The 21,942-nt window shown below is 40.6% G+C and overlaps 1 protein-coding gene across 1 annotated transcript in view; it reads right to left on the reverse strand.

Moving 5' to 3' along the window:
- wars2 (tryptophanyl tRNA synthetase 2, mitochondrial) overlaps positions 1-21,942 on the reverse strand; it is a 44,942-nt gene that overhangs the window by 10,754 nt on the left and 12,246 nt on the right. The window contains exon 2 of the mRNA XM_086220784.1: positions 2,922-3,182. Within this exon, the coding sequence (XP_086076910.1) occupies positions 2,922-3,182 (261 nt within the window). The remainder of the gene's footprint in view (positions 1-2,921; positions 3,183-21,942) is intronic.

Here is a 21,942-nt window from a genome sequence, read left to right on the forward strand (position 1 = left end):
GTTCAATATAAAGCCAAAAAAGCTGCCAAAAAAGGCCACTTGCTGCACTTTAACTCCCCGTTGTTCACTTTACTTTTTAAAAGCTTGAAAGCTACAATTTGCACTCAGTTTCAATAAATGAAACTAATTTTCTCACCAAATATTTGATTAATTTTGTCCAGCATTTGCAAGCTGCCAGTCAGAGCTATATATTGTGTAATTGATGCTTTCAGTTCAATTCATTCAATCTAAGTCAACTGAACACTCACAAGATGTCACCAAAATCACTTTGTCCCTTTAAAATCTTTCAGAAAATGATGTATTTCGAATTGTATCGTGAGCTGAGTATCGTGATATATATCGTATCGTGAGAAAAATAGTGTATCGTATCACAAGATTAGTGTATCACTACAGTCCTAATACATACAGTATATATGTATACGTGTGTGTGCAGATGTTAACAAAAAAAACAAACAGTGTAACATCTAGAGTTATGAAAATTGAATGTGTAATTGTAGGAGGCTCTGGACTTCTCTAAAGCCCTTACAAATCTTGACTGTTTTAACCTCCTTTTGTTTTTTTAATAAGACTTAATATATTGTTCTGCATCCAAACACAAGTATCACAAAACAAATGTGCAAATAAATTACATTATTGAGTAATGAAATCAAGAGAAATTCATGAGGATGACTTGAACCAGGAAGAATCAATGAATAAGACATGAAGATGTAAGTCCAACAATGCGTGACTAATGCATGCTCCTTTTTGAAATACATGTCTGTACTTTACCTCCATGCAATGTTAACCCACATTTGCATTCTGTTACATCCATGTTACATTGTTGTATGACCGAAAGTGTTTTCATAGTATTGATGACAACTTAAATTTTTAACTTCTGTGAAAAAAATATAGTCATGTTCACGCAAATCAATTCCAGCTTTGTCCACAATGTCGGTTGTAATGGCAGAGTGGCGCTGTCTGTTGTCTCGCTCTTTTAAATCAAGAGGTAGAGGAAGACAATGCAAATCAATTCCACCTTTGACCACAATTTGAGTTGTAATGGCAGAGTGGTGCTTTATTTCAACTTAGAAACTGAGGGTAGTGGGCCAAAGTGTTGTTTTGTATAAAATTACTACAAAAAATGAACAAATGTGGAATATCAGGCCATGTCAATCACTGTGTGTGGTAATTTCTTGTGACCATGTGCAATCTCATATAGATTCAGTCTCTAAATGAGAAGATAAGTGGTCTTGAACAGATGGATGGACAGAGATTTCTTAATTTTATAGTAATATTACTGGCATCTAATGTAAAATCAGTATCTTTTTATGGATAGTGTTATGTTGAGAGAAAGAGATGGCCTGTACTTAAAATATGGTAATGCAGGTCATTTAAATTTTTTTTTTTTTTGTGAAATCAACACATTAATTGTCCCTACAACAACCATAATATCGAAATTGAGATATTTGTCAAAAATATCCTGAATTGATTTTTTTCCATATGGCCCTGCCCTATGTCAAAGTACCATATATTCTACTGACGTTAAAGTACCATCTATTATTAGACAGGTGGGTTTGAGATAGGTATAGTGACCAGAAAGTTACAAAAGGATTTCCACACACTGTCCAACTTGCAATAGTATTGGCTTGTAATCACTGCCCTATTTAAGAGAGCTTTTTATTTTCAAAAAATGTTTGCATAATGAAGGTTTATTACTGAAACATTGCAAATGAATACACTATTGCAAGTCGACAATGTGAAGGCATCATTTTGTTCTAGCCAATCTACCTCTCTCAAACGCACCTGTCTCATGATAGATGAGCAAAGTTTTCTATTGTTTGTAATTTAATTTCGGTAAAATATTCCCATTCTTCATTCTGCACCTTTCTAAAACATCTGTGGATGAATTTTCTTTTGATTGATTGTTCTCTTAAAATTGTTGTCGTTTGCATCTTTAATTTTTTGTGGCCTGTTCTGATATTTGAAAACACCTGTGCTACATGAGTTCTTTGAGACCTGTTTTGATACTGTAGGGTTTGAAAATAAGTATTGAGTGTCTTTTCTCCTTTGTTTTTCAAAATTAGAGATTCCCAGAAATGTTGAAACATATCATAGGTGTAAATATTTTATTATTTTCAGGCACAGCTTGCAGGGTTGATGTGTGGGGACCTATTTGATAGAATAGAAGTATGTATGTAACCTAAATTAAGTTATATTTTGACAAACAGATGTATATATTGTTGTCTGGCTTGTACTGCTTTTTTAATGTCTCTTGAGGCTTGTCAGGCTCTTTTGCATGCAGGGAATGTTAGTGGTTGCTGGTTATCACAGCCCTATTTACACATTGTTTGCCTGATGAAGGTCTGTTACTGAAATGTTGCAAATAAAAATGCTTTTACAAATTAGACAGTGTGCAGAATTCTTTTTTTGACTGAAATTAGACTAAATAAACTTAAGAAATAAAAAAACAAAAAAGGTTTAAAAATAAATTATTATTAATATTGTTTATATCCTTTCAGTTGTGACAAAATGAAAAAAATTTACCATTCCAGGGCTTAAAGCTAGAAAAGATCTGAGACCTGAAAAGTTTTCCAGAAGGATAATTTTAATTTAAATGTGCTCTTTGCCTGAAATCAGGACTGGTGCTTGAGAACTTTAAGCCCTGCATTCCCATTTGAATCATGACTCATAACTTCCACCAGAAGACACCATTCCCACTGTGACTCAGCCAATACTGAAGATGACTGTCTTTTCAAAGAGGTCCACTAAGAAGTGTGTGTGCTACACATTAAGTCAGTTTCATTTCATGGCACATTTTAATGTTAGCAGTTTCTTTTTTAAATTCCTTTACATGCCCTGATCCAATTTGTTTGACCCCTGCACCCTTAAGCTTGAGCCCTGGTTGACACAGCTGACACCCATCTATCTTCCCACACACACACCTGAGACTGCTGGAAGAGCATAGCCCTCTTGGGGTCGATGCCGCAGGCCAGCAGGCTGGCTGTCATGTCCAGTATGTTGCTTCTGAGCTGGGCTGGGTCCTGAGGTTGGGTAATGGAGTGCAGGTCAGCAATGCTGTAGAGCACAGATGGGTAACAATTCTGCAGGGACACCCAGTTCTCCAGAGCACCCAAGAAGTTGCCCAGGTGGGGCACTCCAGTTGGCTGGATCCCAGAGAAGACACGCCCACCTCTTGGAGGGTCCTACAAAAGAGGAGAAATAAACTTAGTACCAGTGCACATTTCGCATTAAGGCCCATCCAGAACAATCCAATCCAAAGAGGTCAGTCTTAATATCAGGTGTGCTCACATTCTTTGCGCACAGAGATCTGATCATTTAGAGGTGGTCTGTGTCAAATTCTTTCAGCAGTGTGAAAGCACATGTGTCCTAGGACATATTGAAGGGTGCACCTCATCAGATGATGTCCTTTGTTTAAACAAAAATGCCACTACTGAGAGCGCCAAGAGTGGCGTGTCATTACTGATCATGAGAAAAAGCCCACAGAGAGCTATTATTATGGCAGCAAAAACATCTTAGGCAGGTTGATTTGTCAGGAACAGGCATCATTGTGATTTCTCCCTCATCATTGAATTTTCACTGATAAATATGAGAAAGGTATTGCTGTGCCACTCGCTTTCTTATTACAAAGGTGACAAAGAGACTGTTGTGTCAACTTTACACTAAACAGGGGCCAACAATGATCAAGCTTTTATTACAAAAATACTAACTCCCATGGCTAATACTTCTATTCTATCCAACACAAGAATGCATCACCTTGCTGGCCAAAAATTACATTTAACATCTGGCTGACCAACTTCAAGGCTGCTGTTCCACAACAGAGGACGACACTGGAGTGGAGAGCAAAACCACCCAAAGGATCAAGTATACCATGCAATGTGTATCCTACCAGATCACCTACATTAAACAATGGCCTCATGTTTCTGTGATTGAGCTAGGACTGCAGCCTGCCATTCACCCCCTTTAGGGAAGGAGATCACTCATTCTATTTGTATCAGTGGTTCTGGCTGTGGATCTTGGTTCTGCCTGACAACTTAATTCCTTCTGGCATTAGGCCACTCAACTGAACCTCAGCTTTCAATTGGGCCCGCTGGAAAACATTTGACAGCTGTTTGTGGCACTGTGCCCTAATGTGATACAATTAGACAGCAAGTAGAGCGCCACCTGTCAAGAGACATGAAACCGCACTAGAACTCAGACCTACAGCTTCTTCATCAATGCCATTACACAGTAGATTTGGTTTGACTGAGCACAAAGATGCAGACTGAAACTTCGTGTTTTTTTGACCAATGAGGAAGGCACCTGAATGACACACATTTGTCAACCCATCATAGAGACCACGGTTAAGTTGTCAGCAGAGGAGCAGAGCTGTGACTTGGCTGGTTGTTCAAACTCACAAGACAGTGGCTAAGGATGATGTCCTAATAGGGGTGGGGTTCTGGATGTTAACCTCCATATACCATAACCCTTAATTTTTTACAATTTTATGGGTTACCAGTTTTATTAGTATATCAAAATCAAATGGAGTCAGTCAGTATATAATGTATATCAGAGTGCAAAAATCTACTGCTATTGCAATTTTTTTGTCCTGAAACACAGTTTGTGGATTTCACTTACATCTTTTAAAAAGCATTTTCAGTGGGATGATATAATGCCATTTTCCACTGGCCAACAAACACCCTAAAATCTGTACTGGGGAGACATTTTTTAGCATTCACTCCTGGGTCAAAGGACCCTGCAGTAGGGTTGATTAGGGATCCAATGTGCAACAGAAAATGTTGCTTGCTCCTGTCCTGTCTGTCCTTTAACTCCCACATTAAGCAAATTTCTAGGACTGCTTTCTTTCATTTACGTAACATTGCTAAGATCAGACACATCCTGTCTCAAAAAGATGCAGAAAAACTAGTCCATGCTTTTGTCACTTCCAGGCTGGATGACTGCATTCCGTTCTATCAGGCTGCACCAGAAAGTCCCAAAAGACTCTCCAGCTGGTCCAAAATGCTGCTTCCAGCATGTTGACTAGAACTGGTTGAAGAGACCATGTCTCTCCTGTACTGGCTTCTCTGCACTGGCTCCCTGTCAAATTTAGAATAGAATTCAAAATTCTTCTTCTAACATACAAAGTCAGGCACCTTCATGTTTGACAGAGCTCATTGTCCCCTATTACCCAACTAGAGCCCTTCGCTCCCAGGATGCAGGGTTACTTGTGGTTCCTAGAGTTTCTAAAAGTAGAATGGGACTCAGAGCCTTCAGCTATCAAGCTCCCCTCCTGAGGAACCGTCTCCCAGTTTCAGTCCGGGATGCAGACACCCTCCCCTACCTTTAAGAGCAGACTTAAGACCTTCCTTTTTGATCAGGCTTATAGTTAGGGCTGCTTAGACTGGCCCTTAGATATGCTGCTATAGGCTTAGACTGCCAGGGGATCCCCATCCTCTCTTTCCTCCTATATATGTCATATATAAATCCTACTCACATGTGTTACAAACTTGTTTTCTTCTCCGGAGCTGTCAGGCTCCCCACATCCCAGATCCCGGGTGCTGCTGGAGGAGGCTACAGACCTGAAGAGGCTCAAGCTGCCACCCATAGCACCACCTGCGACGTCCTCGTCTGTCCATCAGTCTCTTCCCTTTCTCTCTCTCTTTATTTCTGTCCCTCTCTTTCCTTCTGTATATCTGTCTCTCTCCATGATCTGTCTTTGTCTCTGCCCCGTTCTCCTGCTCTCTTCCCCCCAACCGGCCAAAACAGAAGGCCGTCCCCATTGCGCCTGGAACTGCTCGACGTTCCTGCCTATTAAAAGGAAGGTTTTCGTCGCCGCTGTTGCAGGATGTGCTTGCTCATGGAGAATTGTTGGGTGTAAATTCATAGAAGGAGTGTGGTACTAGACCTGCTCTACTTGTGAAGTGTCATGAGATAACTTTTGTTGTGATTTGGCGCTATATAAATAAAATTGACTTGACTTGTCACTTAGAATCTTGAACAACATAGAACAAGCTAACAAAGTTTCACTGGTAACCGTTTATATGGAGTCATTGTAAGCTTGTCAATTTCGTTGATCGTTTCTACTCAAGTGAAAATATATTAAAGAGCAGGACTTAGTCAAAACAATCGAAATGGCTGTTTTTTTTTGTGAAGAAAAAACATGTAAGATTTCCGTGTAATTACATGCAATCTGATTTGTGACCATAGGCTCTAAGGCTCTGCTCCTCAAGGTCATCAAATCTAATAAGAGAGTCAGAGGATATCCTCTTCATTCACTGCTGGGAAGTTGCTTATCTAGATAGCTTGCTGAGTAACATCACATTCAATCTGACTGAGGGATAGGCTCCAAGGTGAAATCAGATAGCAGCATTTCTGTTACCACCTTCGCCCACAAAACCTGTCTACTGGCCTGAGGCAGCAGGTGGCTGCCCAGCAAGAGAAAGACAGGAAGGAACCTTGGTGTTTATGTCATTACCGACTGGGTAATTGCACTAGAGCACCTCTGATGCTGAGAGCCTCTTAAGAGGTGTCAGGATTGATCTGGGTGCAGACAGGGCCTTGAGTTTGGCTCATGTGTTCTCACCTCAAGCTGACATGCCAAATGCATGTTCCCTCTCTGCTCCAGACCCCAGGGGACATCATTAGCCATGCAGACATGGTAATGGCGTCATTTGAGCCAATTGAGTCTCAAATGGGACTCAACAGTGCAGCGAACCAGCCGCTGGCATTAAGTCACATCATGCTACTTCGCCAGACACATCCATGTAACTTCTTGTCAGAGGAAAGTCTCTAGAGACATGTTCTCTCAAAAGTTTTTGAGAAAGAAACCAGCTTACACAAGGAAGTAAATCAACTAATGCATGATGACAGATGAGACAGCAGAATTGTAAAGCAATTATGTTTGTAATGAATATTCAACTGCAAAGCCAATGGTAATAAAACATCAACTAGCATACATTCTAAAGCAGTGCAACTAAAACACTTTCATGCAAATGCTTGATTTCATAATGAGATGAATTAAGTACACCATGTGGCTGGTGCAAACTCACAGGATAAATCCTGAAAGACTTAAAAACCATTTAAACAATCATGGCAAAGTCCTGAAACAACATAGCTAATTAAAAGATAATAAGTTCATCAAAGAGTAAGAATCCTTAAAGAGTCACAGAGGGGCCGATACCAAGTGACACTTTGTTTACCCTGGGAGGACAGGCCAAAACTACCTTGGTGCAGTAATGATTATGCAAGCAGCTTCTAAGCTTTCACCAGCCTACTCTGTTTCTTCTCTTGGGGTAATGACTTTTGTTGTGTAGTTTAGACTTTTAGTAACCATCCTTTTTCTAAATACATATAAATGCTTTGAAAATCACGGGGGAGGGGGTGATCTTCAGTCCTCAGCTACCTGAACAGTTATTCTGGAGATGTTCATGCACCTTGTTGAGTGTAGGTCGCCTGCAAATAAGGGGTAACCAGTTCCCAACATATATGGCGTTGCATGCCGTTAACTGAGACAACACCTGTTTGTGGAATATGTACTGAGACCAAGGTGACTATGAAGAACAGATCCAAATGAAAGACAAAGTCAAAATGAAATCAGTCCTCACTATGAATAAGTGACACTGCAGCTGAACCCTGTAATTTTAAATGGAATTAATTTTGTGAAATGCGAGGATTGGAACTAAGTCTCGAATCTGATATCTAATCTGATTTATATATATATATATATATATATATATATTATATATATACACACATATATACACACACATACATATACACACACACACATATATATATATATATATATATATATATATACATACACACATACATACACATATATCCATATACATACATACATATATACATGCATATACACATATACAGTATATTGGTCCATATATACACACACACACACACACACACACTGTGTGTTGTGGGGGGGTAGGGGGGGTGTTGGAGCATCTGACCTTAGGTTAGAGGCAGGTACACCCTGGACAGAATGCCAGTCTGTCACAGGGCTGTCACAAGCTGGCAAAACAACCACCTAGCCATTCGGCCCCTTTTTGATGTTTAGCAAAATCAAAAAACACCCTCCTCATATTCTAAAATGAGTGTAATAGCGCTGTAGTACTGCATTGTTTCAAACGTGAGGAAAGCTGTCTTCATCCTTGGCTGCCATATGCTGAATGCATTACGTGTGTGTGTGCGTGTGTGTGTGTGTGTGTGTGTGTGTGTGTGTGTGTGTGTGTGTGTGTGTGTGTGTGTGATACAGAGCCAACAGCTAGCTCCATAAATGACATGTTTTCACACTTGCAGTACCTTTCCGGGAATATGTGTTCATTTGTAAATGTGTGTGTGTCTGTGTGGTAATGTCCACAGGGATAGCAGTCATGTGCAAACATAGAAATGTGTCCGCATGTCATATTCTTTGCCTACAACAACACTGGTGAAGCTGCGAAAGTGTCTGTTCATCAGAATTGGACAGCTCACATCAGGGGTCAACAACTGGTGTAAAACTATCCGGACAGCTCAACTAAACAACAGTGCTATGTCCAGATTACATCCAAACTACACTGCTAAATGGAAAACAATGATCAGCTGGACCTTCACTTGAAGACAAAAAGACTGCCTGCTCTTGGAAAGAACACCAACTTTCCCACAATTCCAGATTAAATCCATTTCGAGTGCTTCATGGAAACAACATTCCCTCATCTCTCCAATGTATTCCAGGGCTCCTGAGGGATATGGATGAGAGATGTTGGATTAATCAGAAACAACAAAATTACACGTTTAGAGACAAATGTACAAAGATGACAGATAGTCTTGAAGTCCAATACCTAAAACCTGGTGCATGTTCAAGCCTGTAAGAACACAAGCGGAAATGTGGAGTCAGAATAATAAATCAGTTTACTCAAATTGTTTCAACTCCAGCCATTAAAGTGAGTAGAAATGAGAAGGAAGTGTGATTCTTTTTGTGTTGGTGTTTGGATGACAAATTATTTGTACAATTATTTACTATTCATTTACTGTGATGTTGTGGAAATCACACACGATCTACTCTATCAACAAATGGTAATTTTAACTAACAAAACCAGCAAACACAAACAGACCGCAGCAAAAAAGGTAATGAAACTGCGATAAAGATGATCACATTTCAGAACCAATATAGGTACTTGTTCGGGATGCACATATCCAACATTGATATTAGATGCTTGAAAATGCGGCCCATGTTTTAAATTCAATTTAGACTACATTATGCATCAGTAGTTACCACTGTTGTCACTGAACAGCTCCACTACAGCAGATAGGGTTAAGGGCCTTACTGAAGGCCACCTCAGGGTTAGTGATGATTCCTTTTGCCCACACTAAATTTAATTTAAATTGTCCTGGTAGTGGACCAAAAAGCTCTACTGTCACAAGTTCACTTCTCTAACCTTCTGGCCACCAGCGCCAACATGGAACTAAAGGAGGGAGGAGAGGAGAGGAGAGGAGAGGAGAGGAGAGGAGAGGAGGGAAGGGCTCCATGTAACCTGATGTGTCCCCCAGCAGTCTAAGCCTGTAGCATCATAGCTATCAATGGTTCAGAGCTACCTGAACCAGTCCTAACTGAAGGCTCTGTCATAGAGGAAGGTCTTAAGCCTGGACTTAAACGTAGTTAAAGTGTCTGCCTCTCTGACCCATGGAGAGAGCTGGTTTCACAGTAGAGGATCCCAGTAACTAAAGGCTCTACCTCCCAGTCTGTTTTTATTGATACTGGGAATCACTAAAAGACCTGCATTCTGGGAGCGCAGTGCTCTGGTCGGAAAGTAGGGACTAATGAGCTCTTTCAAATAGGATGGAGTTTTATCATTGAGAGCCTTATAAGTCAGCAGAAGGATTTTGAAGTCAATTCTAGATCCTACAGGAAGCCAGTGGAGAGAAGCTAAAGTGGGAGAGATGTGTTCTCTCTTCTTAACTCCCGTCAAAACCCTCGCTGCAGCGTTCTGGACCAGCTGGAGACTCTTTAGGGAGTATTTAGGACATCCTGACAGGAGAGAGGTGCAGTAGTCCAGCCGAGAAGTGATAAATGCACGCACCAGTTTTTCAGCATCACTCTGGGAAAGGATATTCCTAATCTTAGCGATACTTCGCAGATGGAAGAAGGCGGTCCTAGTCACGTGCTTTATGTGGGAGTTGAAGGAAAGGTCCTGGTCAAAAATGACCCCAAGGTTCCTTGCAGTTGTACTCGGAGTTAGGGTGATGCCATCTAGTATAGAGATCCGATTCAAGAGTGTGTCCTTGTGGTGTTTAGGTCCAAAAATGATTACCTCAGTTTTATCTGAATTGAGCATTAAGAAGTTAGAGGACATCCAGGATTTAATGTCTTTCAGGCAGTCTTGCAGATGAGTAAGCTGGCATGTGTCGTCTGGCTCCATCGACAAGTAAAGTTGTGTGTCATCTGCATAACAGTGGAAGTTGATCGAGTGCTTCCGGATTATGTCACCTAATGGGAGCATGTAAAGAGTGAAGAGAATCGGTCCTAAAACTGAACCCTGTGGTACACCATATGTAACTCTACTGTACTCTGAATAGTCATTATTAACATTAACAAACTGAAACCTGTCAGATAAGTCGGACTTAAACCATTTTAGGGCAGTTCCTTTAATCCCAATGTCATGGTCTAGTCTCTGTAGCAGGATGCTGTGGTCGATGGTGTCAAATGCAGCACTGAGGTCCAAAAGGACAAGCACAGAGACAAGACCTCTGTCTGAAGCTATAAGAAGATCATTAGAGACTCTGACCAGTGCTGTTTCAGTGCTATGGTGTTCCCTGAATCCAGATTGGAAGGCTTCAAAGAGCTCGTTGCTGTGCAGATGTTCATGTAGCTGCTCCAGGACAACCTTCTCAAGGATCTTGAAGATGTAGGGGAGGTTGGATATTGGCCTATAGTTGGCTAACACATCTGGGTCAAGAGAAGGTTTTTTTAAGTAAAGGGTTGATGACAGCCACCTTAAAGGCCTGTGGCACATAACCTGTGACTAAGGAAAGATTAATTTGATTTAATATAGAAGTGTTGACTAGAGGGAAGGCATCTTTAAGGAGGCTTGTTGGGATGGGATCCAGCAGACAAGTGGCTGACTTGGAGGAACCGACTGCAGAAGTTAATTCTGACAGGTCGATGGGGGAGAAGCTGTCCAAGTGAGCACCAAGTCTGGGAGATGCTTCTATGGGGACTGTAGTCTGTCCTCCATTACTGTCAATCTTCGTTCTAATATTCACAATCTTTTCAGTAAAGAAAGAAAGGAAGACGTTACTGCTGAGAGTTGGGGGGATGCATGGCTCAACAGCACTATGGTTCTTGGTGAGCCTGCCCACGGTGCTGAAGAGGAACCTGGGGTTGTTCTTATTCTTTTCTATCAGGGACGAGTAGTAAGCACTTCTGGCATTACAGAGTTGTTTTTTATATTTTAATAAACTCTCCTTCCAGGCTTGGCGGACTTCCTCGTGCTGGCTGGAATGTGTCTTCCTTTCCAGTTGTCTGGTCTTCTGTTTTAAGGCACGCAGCTCTGGGCTGTGCCAGGGAACTATTCTTTTCTGGTTGATAACCTTCTTCTTCAGGGGAGCTATGGCATCAAGTGTCCCAAGGAGTGCTGCTGCAGTGCTGTCCACAAGATAGTCTACCTGCGAGGAGGTGAAATCAGCATAACTGCCCATTATATCACTACAAGCTGTGGCAGCAAGCTCTGCTGGAATAAGCTCCTTAAATCTAGAAACAGCAGTGTCAGACAGACATCTACTGAAGCGGGACTTTTTCCCAGGTAGGATATAATTTGTTAAAGTAAATTCAAATGTAATTAAGGAGTGATCAGACAAGACAGGGCTCTGAGGAAGAACTATGATGTGGTCAGCTGTTTTTCCATAAGTGAGTACTAAATCAAGGATGTGATTTAAAGTGTGAGTGGGTTTGTTTACCCTCTGACAGAAGCCAACAGAATCAAGAAGCGACTTAAACGCAGTGGCCAGAGAATCATCATTGACGTCCACATGGATGTTAAAGTCACCCACTATAATGACTTTGTCTGAGTTCAATGCCAAGTTAGACAGAAAGTCAGGGAATTCTTCTAAGAACTCAGAATAAGGTGCAGGAGGACGGTACACCACAGCAAGTAAGAGTGGTTTCTCTGCTTTCCAGTCTGGGTGGCAAAAGCTGACAATAAGGCTCTCAAATGAGTTATGGTGCGAGGTACATGGTAGTTAATGTAACCAGGAGGAGAACATTCATTTAAACTAACATACTCATCTTGCTGCACCCAGGTTTCAGTGAGTGCTAATACACCAATCTGATAATTAGTAATTAAATCGTTCACTAGGAGAGACTTGGATGCAAGAGATCGAATATTAAGCAAACCACATTTAATAGTTGTATTGGGTTGATTTGCTGGAGCAGTTGTTTTAATTTTAACTAAGTTGCTATAAATTACTCCTCCAGATTTGGGTGCAGGCTTATACAGCCTCGGGGCAGACACAGTTTCTATACAGCTTATTGATTAAGTATTGGTATAAAAATCAGGATTAGGAATGAGCAGATACCCTAAACCAAGTTGTCTGTATCATTACTGAAACTGAAAAAGTCAGATTGGTGCATCCTCCTATTATTTGTACATTGCAAGTTGGATTTGGCTCTTACTTAGACTCACGTGTTAGTTCACTACTAATTATCGTTTTATAACAATCCTGTTTATGCTGTACAGCAGCTGACTACAACTTCAGAAGTCCATCTAAGAGTCAACAGCCGTATTGATAATTGCCTAGGTAAATGATCAAATTCAAGATGAAACAGACAAAAACACACAATAACATTGTGAACAATGCCACTGATAAAACAGTTTCTAATATGCCTTTGAACAAGCATCATTTAAAATGTTTATTGCACCTGGAGGAAACTTTCTACACAATGTAACACAGCACAGGCTAACATAATACTGTCAACCGGAAATTTGATCTCAAATCTCAGTTTCCCATTTCCATCCACCCATACATCCATTTTCTACCACTTATCCTATTAAGGGTCATGGGGGGCTGGGGCCTATCCCAGCAGCCTTCAGCAGGTACACCCTGGACAGGTCACCAGTCCATCACAGGGCCAACACATACAGACAACCATTCTTGCATGTTTTTGGACTGTAGGAGGAAGCCGGAGTACCCAGAGAGAACCCCACAGGCACAGGGAGAACATGCAAACTCCACACAGAAGGATCCCATGCCCGAGCCAGGACTGGAACCCGGAACCTTCTTGCTGTGAGGCGACAGTGCTAACCACTGCACCCCCGCGCCGCCTTGTTTCCCCATTTCATTCAAGTAAACCTGGTACATGTATATACAAGGAGCACACATTTTCAATGCATGTTGTTTCAATAAATACATATTTATGTAAGGAGAAAGAGTAAGGATTGATTTTTTTTTAGTCTAGGGCCAAGAGACCCATGGCACATTACTTTCTTGTTTTCGTTTTTCAACTCAGTTGGATCACTCCAAAAAAAAGAAAGCTTTAAAACAAGACATGGTGAGTTGCCTCCAACAGATAAAATCTTGCCCATGTTTCCTTTCCTGCTTTCCAGTGAAACCGGATGTTGCAGCAACAAAATCATGTATAGTATCTAAAAAATACTGAAAGTGAAGAGCAACACCTTGTTTGGATATTGACTAAAATGTGAAGCAAATACATAAGAGGCCTGGAGGAGATTTTTTTAGATTGTGTAAAAACCAATCTGGCTGCCACAAGAAGTCAGCAACAGTGACCAAATGTGATAGAGAACAGGTCTGACCAGATTGAAAACATTTCATAGGGATTTTATAGGGAAAAATATCAACTCTAAACACATTTGGTGATTAAATTAGAAACAGCAACCAAAAACAACCCATATCCAGTTTAGACCATATTAAAGATGTGTGCATTTTCATGGCATATCTTCAAATAGCTCTTGAGTTAGAGGGCAGAAATGAGTAACAAATGGTGGTGGTGGTGGTGGTGGTGGTGGTTGTGGCAGCAGTTCCAGCAGTTCAAGCAAAAATACAGTGGTATCCACAAAGTCATGCAAAGGGTAGGTACCAATGAAGCACCATATCTTGCTAAACAACTGACTTAATATAAAGCAAACCCATCAGGGCAAACAGGAGATATTTCAACTTGTATATATATGTAAAAAAAATACTATCATCCCATACAGCTGCCAAAAGAAGTTAGTAACAGGAACCAAAAACAATTCAGATTCAGCTTAGACTATATCAAAAGTGGGTCAGAAACAAAGTACCCACAACAGATTGGTTATTTTCATTAAAAGAGCAGTTTCCAGCATGTGCAGGCCCACATTGTAACAGTCATTGTTATCAATCACAGCTATGATTCAAACTAGACTCTGTAAAAATGAAGCATTCTCTCTGATCTTTTCTAGGCTGCTTTTCAGGGCTCATACATCATATCAGACCCTTGGAGCCCTGGAGTGGCCCACTGACATCTCTCTCACCAAGGGGCTGATGAGTGGGGCTGACGGTCACTGCCATTTTACCGCCAATTTCAACACACCTCAAAACCACCTCTGGAATCACCGCTCCTCACCCTGCTGTGAATTACCATCAGTGCTTTGTGAGCATGGGAGTAGATCCAGATCTTCCCAAAATGCAACAAGATAGACTTACAGATGGAGGATTTTCTCTTCCCTGCCAACCAGTTCTCCTGCTGAGCATCTGACACACAGAATCTAGTGTTCCTTGTCTGTCCTGGGCACTGCAGGCTCCCCAGTAACACTGGCATCATGTCGGAATGAACCTTGACACACCCACCCCCTACTCTCTATCGTCCTTCATCTTTGTCTCTCCCTCACTTTGGGACCTGTTAGCACAGGCCACCAACAGCGCTGGACATTAGTGTGATATCAAAAAAAGGAATGGGGTTTACTGACACACCCCAAAGCACATGTATGTTTTACCAGTGTGGGAATACTTTGCAGCTTGAAGCAAAGTACATGCGAGCACACAGAAACAAAAAAACAAAACTAAACCATGCACACTCAGTGTATTAACATGCACACGAGTAAACAAACAGCAAAGAAGAGTTCATTTAAACCAGAAAAGGGACGTGACAGAAAATGAAGCACCATATCTGCCTAAACAACTGACTTAATATGAAGCTGGCCTTTAATTAAATAAACATAAATAACCAAGAACAAGAGTGACTTTAGGCCAGTCAAGACATGGACAGTTTTTTTCCCATTTTTCCTTCCAAAGAGGGTGCTGGAGGGGAGCAAAGGGGAAGGCCCAAAAAGAGCATTTGATTAAATCTGCGGTTGACGTGTGGGACAGGTGAGATTGATGAGGTTCCTCTGAGCTTCATACTGTGCAGAGAGCAGGGGTACAGGAACAAAACGCTGCAGTGTGGCAGGCCAGGGCTTGGGGCCTGCTCGCACCGTGGGGTCCCTGGGCTGATTAATGGGACTGGAGGCCCTTCAAAAACAGCACTCCCCGCAGACACGGCCCAACAGTGCTCCAAAAATAACCAGGCAGGGGGAAGCAGACCTGGCCTCCAGCCTTAACAGGGTGCAGCTTCTGAAGGATCCAGATTTCAAGACAGCCTGGGGGGAGATCACCAAGTGAAGCAGCCCCTACTCAAGACAGGAAACTGTAATCTGGCTCATTAGAAACTCAACATTTATGACTTTTCTAGAGAGTTTATGGAAAGTGATCAACATTGACGACTCAACTATGACTTGCTGATGTAGTTGTATTTAAGTGACAGCTGCAATATGCAGGTACCAAACTTTACTCAGTGTGAAACCAAAGCCCATAAACATCCCACTAACAGTTATTTAGAAAAAATAATACTCAGATTTCTTTCAGGAGCATACAATCCAGGAAGCCCAGGTTGAAAAATAGAATATCAACATCAGACCAGATGCCAAATCATTAAGGTTTTTCAAGTCCTGGGAAGTTTTCATTCGTAAGAAATAAAAGAATTACACCATACACATTATGTAAAAACAACAAAGGTGAACTAAAAATAATTTTGATTAGCCCAACCAGTGTATTTCAAATTACTGTGTCAAGTTAAATTGAAGGATTTGACCCCGTCTGTCGTTTTTTCTCGAGCTCACTTCCTTGAATGCGATTCACCTGTATAAATTCACATGCTTGGCTGGCATTATGCTGATGTCTTTTGTTTTTGCGCAAACAAAGCATCATAAGTCTCATTTTTCATCTTAACAGCGATATTGTAATAAAATATAAATATCTGAGTGGACTAACTGGCCGAGAGTTCCCCGGGGTAATTTGTGTACGACACAACAACAACAATGGACGACATGGAGTGAGTGTGATGCCTGTTGCTCGGTCAGTGGTTTTGGTTAAACTGAAAGTAAGGGAGAACAGACAGGCAAGGCTTCAAGCAGCAAAAACAGAACACCCAAGAAATGTATGAAAGACTTTACCAAGCAATTGACCAGTGTTCCGCTGAGGCTAAGATGATACGAAGTAGACGACGTAAGCAGGTGATTTACCCAATCAGCGTCCTGCTATGTGTTTACATCACATTATAGTCCCAGCTCGGCTCGCTAGGAACCCCAGCAGAGGAGGAACCAAAATGTAATGGTTAGTATCATGTTGGGGCCAGTGGAAATGAGGCCAAACCGACCCGAACCAAGCTGAAGTCAGCACAAATTTGCCCTAAGTAATCGCCAATAGAAGGGATGGTATTTAAAATTATCTCACATTGACACACATTTTCTTTCAGAACAGTCTAAAGTCTGCATGGGATGCAAGATTCAGGATTAAATTTGCTGTCATTTAACTAAGTATTTGCTGCATTTCAGCTTCAGACAGTGTATTAATAGACTAACTAATAAATAGTAAATAAAGAGAAATTCAATCTTTCAAACACAACTAAAAGTTGACACTGAAAAACATCATTTACAAGCCAAGCGTGTTTTTGGAGACTGCAATTAAGTCATGTTCTTAATATCTAGTAATTATTTTTCCCAATCTGTGGTCTGCAGTGTTTTTATGTAATTTCTTTATATGTTGTTCATGAATAATGTTCAGCACAGATATGTGTATTGCATGTGTAATATAAATTTACTATTAGTATATAGTTTGAGTTGACACTGTTGATCACTTTGAGTATGCCAGTAAAAGCAAGGGAAACCATGGAAGGATAAACTTCAAGTTGAATGTGTAAAAATCATGTTTACAAATACACCAAGAGCATAACCTTTTTGCTGTGATCAGTAAAACTGAAGCACAGTATGAGGACACACTGCTGAAAGAGAGTTCATTGAAAGCCAGTGGAAAAAAATCATCATTTTAGTATAATGGCTTTAAAATAAGTCAAATTTATCAATCATCATTTCAGGTAAGGACAAGCAACGCTCAGCTCCTCCTCTTGTCTGAGTCAAAAGGATACAGCATCGAGCTTGTTAATCCCTTGATTCCAACTGAGGGCCTTGCTTAGATTTACCAGGACAAAGGCCAAAAGTCAAATCACAGTTACAATGAATGCCTCAAAAACCTCACTGCTAAATTATTTTTCAAGTGGCAGGTCAAAGGTAGTATGTTTGATATGCTGGCTGAATATCACAGTATTCAAGGAATACAACATCAAGAGGCATTTTTTTTAATCAAGCACCATAACTGCACCAGGTAGTTGTCAGTGGAGGAAAAAGAAGAAAAAGACCGGACATGTTTTTTGTCTTGCCCTGTCCAAGATATATACATCTATGGCTTGGAGAGGATCAAGCCTGTCTCCAGTGTGCAGCCCGAGCAAACTTCCAACAAATCCTGGTGGGCTCCAAGAACACAGTTGTTCTCAAACTTATTTATTCAAGTTCCACCTGAGAAAAAAAAAGAGCACTTGAAGTACCACCATTATGAACAAAGATAAAAATATAGTAGTATTCAGCTACAGCAGGGGTGGGTAAAAATTTTTGTTTCTGAGGCTGGCTTGGATAAAATAAGTGTGGGGCCACAAATCAGAGAATCAGAAAGAAACATGAAACACACGTGCTGAAATATATTCATGAATCTGAACTTGTTTTCAACTGTATTTGTCAGGCTGGTGAACTCTGAGGTTACAATGAAAGGACACATGTTTTGACAACTGCTGTATGTTATAAATATGTGAAAATTTGTAACTGGGTGGTGTCTTTGAGGTCAGTGCCCTTTTCCAGTGTGATTGAGCCATATGTTAAGTCAGTGCCACAGCAGATAGCTGAAACCTCTCTGGGTATCATCTCTAATAGCAGTGCAGACTAAATACAGGTTCCTACACATAGGATGTAGTGGGTGCTGTTCGTGCAGCAGGGTAGGGCTAAGGCAGGGCAACACAATGTCGGCTGAGCACTACTGAAACATGCACTATTGCTATGTGACCAAGACGCACCAGACAGTTTAAGAATCACACACATCAAAATGCATCTTACAGTTTATCTGAGGAGAACCCTCAAACTCTTTTTACACAGGAGCTGGGAAGATTTTGGCTTGTTTGGGAGGTTAGGCTTTGACTATATATTGACTTTATAATGACTTCAAAGGTTATCTCAAGCTGAATACCACCTTCCTACAATTGTTTTCTACAATCTCTTCCCTGCATACTAGGGATAATTGATACACCATTATCTGTATCTATATAACAACGAAAATTATCTGTATTGGTACTTGGAATGATGGGGCTTAACACAAAAATGGGTGGGATCTATTCAAAAGTGTTTGTGGCTTTACCAGTAGGTAAAGCCTACCCTGTATTCATCTACAAAAGCACCTTCATGCCCATGGTTACAAAAAAAAAAAAAAAATTTAAGCAACTTCCCACTCTTTCCATGTCGTCATTGAAGGATGTTTAATTTTACTTTACATTCAGGAGTGACAGGAAGGCTACCACTAAATCAAATAAAACTCAGACAAGTTGCACTGCATGACAAGACATAAGTGGCACACACTTTATTTAGTTTATAAATATTTAATCAATATGACTAAAATATGAAACACTAAGGAAAAACCTCCACCCGCTTCTCTAAATTGTCCAGTCAATTCCTCCTCTAGAGGAATTGTCTGTTGACTTGAGGGCAGCTAAAAAGCACAATACCTGATCCTTAGTATATTTTAATTTAAAACGTCAGACACACAGGAAAAGGCATTGCACCAGACGTAGACTAAAGTATAAGAAAACCAGTAAGATTCCCCAGAAACCAGTGTGGCTGCAGAGCTACAAGCAGATTTCACTTGGCTACATACAAATTCCTAAAAAAAGCAATATGTTGACATATGGGATAGACTGAGGGAAAAGGTAATGTGCAGAGAGCAGAGTAAGAGCCCTGGCTGGAGAACGGCCATGACAGAGCACATTGCACAGAGGGGACTGTTGAGAATTAGTGAGCTTTTCTGACAGTTGAAAATAAATAGGGCAGTTAATGAACATCCTCAAAGGAGAGGCCATGTTTCCCCACTCTCACCGGAATCTCCCATGTGGCGCAGGAGCTGCTTTAATGGCTTTAGCTGACACCCGAATAAGTGAATTTGGAGTTGAGGAGAACAGAGAGGCAAATTAGAAGTCACTTCCTCTTTCCTGGAGCTCAGGGCTGACATGACTGATATGAGCCAATAAAGGGGACCACTGGCAAGGGACAGTTGGACATGTACTTTTGACTGCATTTGCAGCTGACATGTGGCCAGAGGGTGGGTAGTGTTACAGGGGGTACACACTCACAAATTCTAGCAAAATAGGAAAATGAAAGACTGTACTCAGGGATTGAGAATTTAGGTTGAATGGTGAAAGGAAGTTAGTGATAATCTCAAAGTCTATCACCAAATGAGAAAGAACAATGGTGAATAAGCCTACATCTCACAGTATTGCCAGTCATTTTGCAATGGTTTCAATCTGTATTTGCTATGAAATAGAGGTGTGGTAACAGAACCTACAATAGTTTTGACAAAGATGTAGTTAAGTCATGGATTGGTTAGGTTTGGAGAAAAGATTTGAAACAGTTTGTGTGAAAAGAAAATGATTGGGTTAAAATTGTCACAGCCATCACTTAAAACACCCTGCTCTGCTGCCAGAGTGACAGCAAAAAACAGACATCTAAATTGTTTTCTTTGAGATTTCGGCATTCATGCACGCACATAGAATTATGTACAAATCTATGGAGACGCATTGTAAAATGACATCCAAAAAACAAAAATACTCAAAAAAGGCAAAATGACATTATTTTACATGTTATTCATTGGCCTTTTGGTAACACTAGTCTACAACCCTCAGATTTAAGTTTAGAAATATTAATATATTTCCAGTATTATTAACTGGATGTTGGGGTGGCATGGTGGCGCAGTGGTTAGCACTGTCGCCTCACAGCAAGAAGGATCCAGATTCGAGCTCCAGCTCGAGCATGGGGTCTTTCTGTGTGGATTTTGCATGTTCTCCCTGTGCCTGCTTAAGTGCTCTCAGGTACTCTGGCTTCCTCCCACATTCCAAAGACATGCAAAAGGGGACTAGGTTAAAATGGATAGTCTAAATTGATCAAAAGTGTGACTGTGAGAGCGAATGGTTGTCTGTCTATATGTGTTGGCCCTGCAATGGACTAGCAACCCATCCAGGATGTACCCTGCCTCTCGCCCAAAGGCAGCTGGGATAGGCTCTAGGCCCCCTATGACCCTTAACAGGATAAATGGGAGAAAATGGATGGATGGAAGGATGGATAACTGGATGTCAAAGAAGAGATTGGCACACATATCACATGACAGGCCAGAAACTGAGTTTTACAATGATATAAGACACATACATGTGCATCAAATGTACCTTTTTAGAGCTAGACTGATAAAAGACTGCAAAATAATAAGTTGCCTTATTTCTTTACTCCAGTATGTTACTCGTACTTGTTAATTGCATTACTGTATAGAGAAGGAAAACATATTTTACCGATTCCCAAGTTATCATGTTTTTTTTTCTATGACAAACTACGTTCATAATCTGGTTTTGATCACTGCAAATCTCTACAGGTTGTCCAGCATGACTTTGCATCCTTTTTTTAATGATAGTACATTTTTGCTTTCAAAATGTTATCCACACTTTCTCCAAGTAAACAGGAGAGCACAGCCGCACTTATTTTGCGCATGGAGGCTACTGTAAATGTGCATGGGCAGACTAGTTCAGGTTCAGGTCAGGTCACTACAGGTCAGTCTCAGAGACTGGAAAGACACACATGACAGAGCAATGTACTATCTCAGGGTTATAACAAGGGTTAAATCCCTTTTGATATCTGTATAAAGTTGTGTATGTTCTTGTAAATAGTTCTTATTGTATTTTTGTTAGACCTGTCAGTTGATTAAAAAAAAAATCTGATTAATCGCATGGTTGTCCATAGTTAACTCATGATTAATCATATTTTTATCTGCTCTAAATCTACCTTAAACCGATATTTTTCATTTCTTAAAATTAATCATATCAACATAGGACTGGGCAAATAGTTGCTTTCTGCAAATGCAGCATGTTTATTCATGTTGGAGCAAAGTAATGTCCAGAAGTACACACAAAACAAAAGATGCACAAGGTAAAAAATATATATATATATATATATATATATATATATATATATATATATATAAACTCAAGCCCAACAAATATAATAGTAATGATTACCAGTACTAACTGAAGTACTTGAACTATTAAGCCATTAACACAAAAGGATGACCCTAATGCATTGCATCAAACTGTGATGCACAGAATAAATTAAATTAAATAAAAACAATGAATAAAGTGTGCATTCAACAGGGGGCAGTGCAATACAGAACAGGACTCAAATGATATAGCGGGGACATTGTGGGTGGTGGACGCCTTCAATGGTCTCCGTTGTGCCAAATAATCCAGCGTGGTTTGTTTTACGCCAGAGGGGAGCAGAGGGCTCTCTGCATCAGCTGTATGCTTCGCGGACAAGTGATACTTAACAC

This window comes from Aulostomus chinensis, chromosome 12, assembly GCF_037954235.1.
Source record: "Aulostomus chinensis isolate RoL2024-O1b breed Wild chromosome 12, RoL_Achi_v1.0, whole genome shotgun sequence".
NCBI lineage: Eukaryota > Metazoa > Chordata > Actinopteri > Syngnathiformes > Aulostomidae > Aulostomus > Aulostomus chinensis.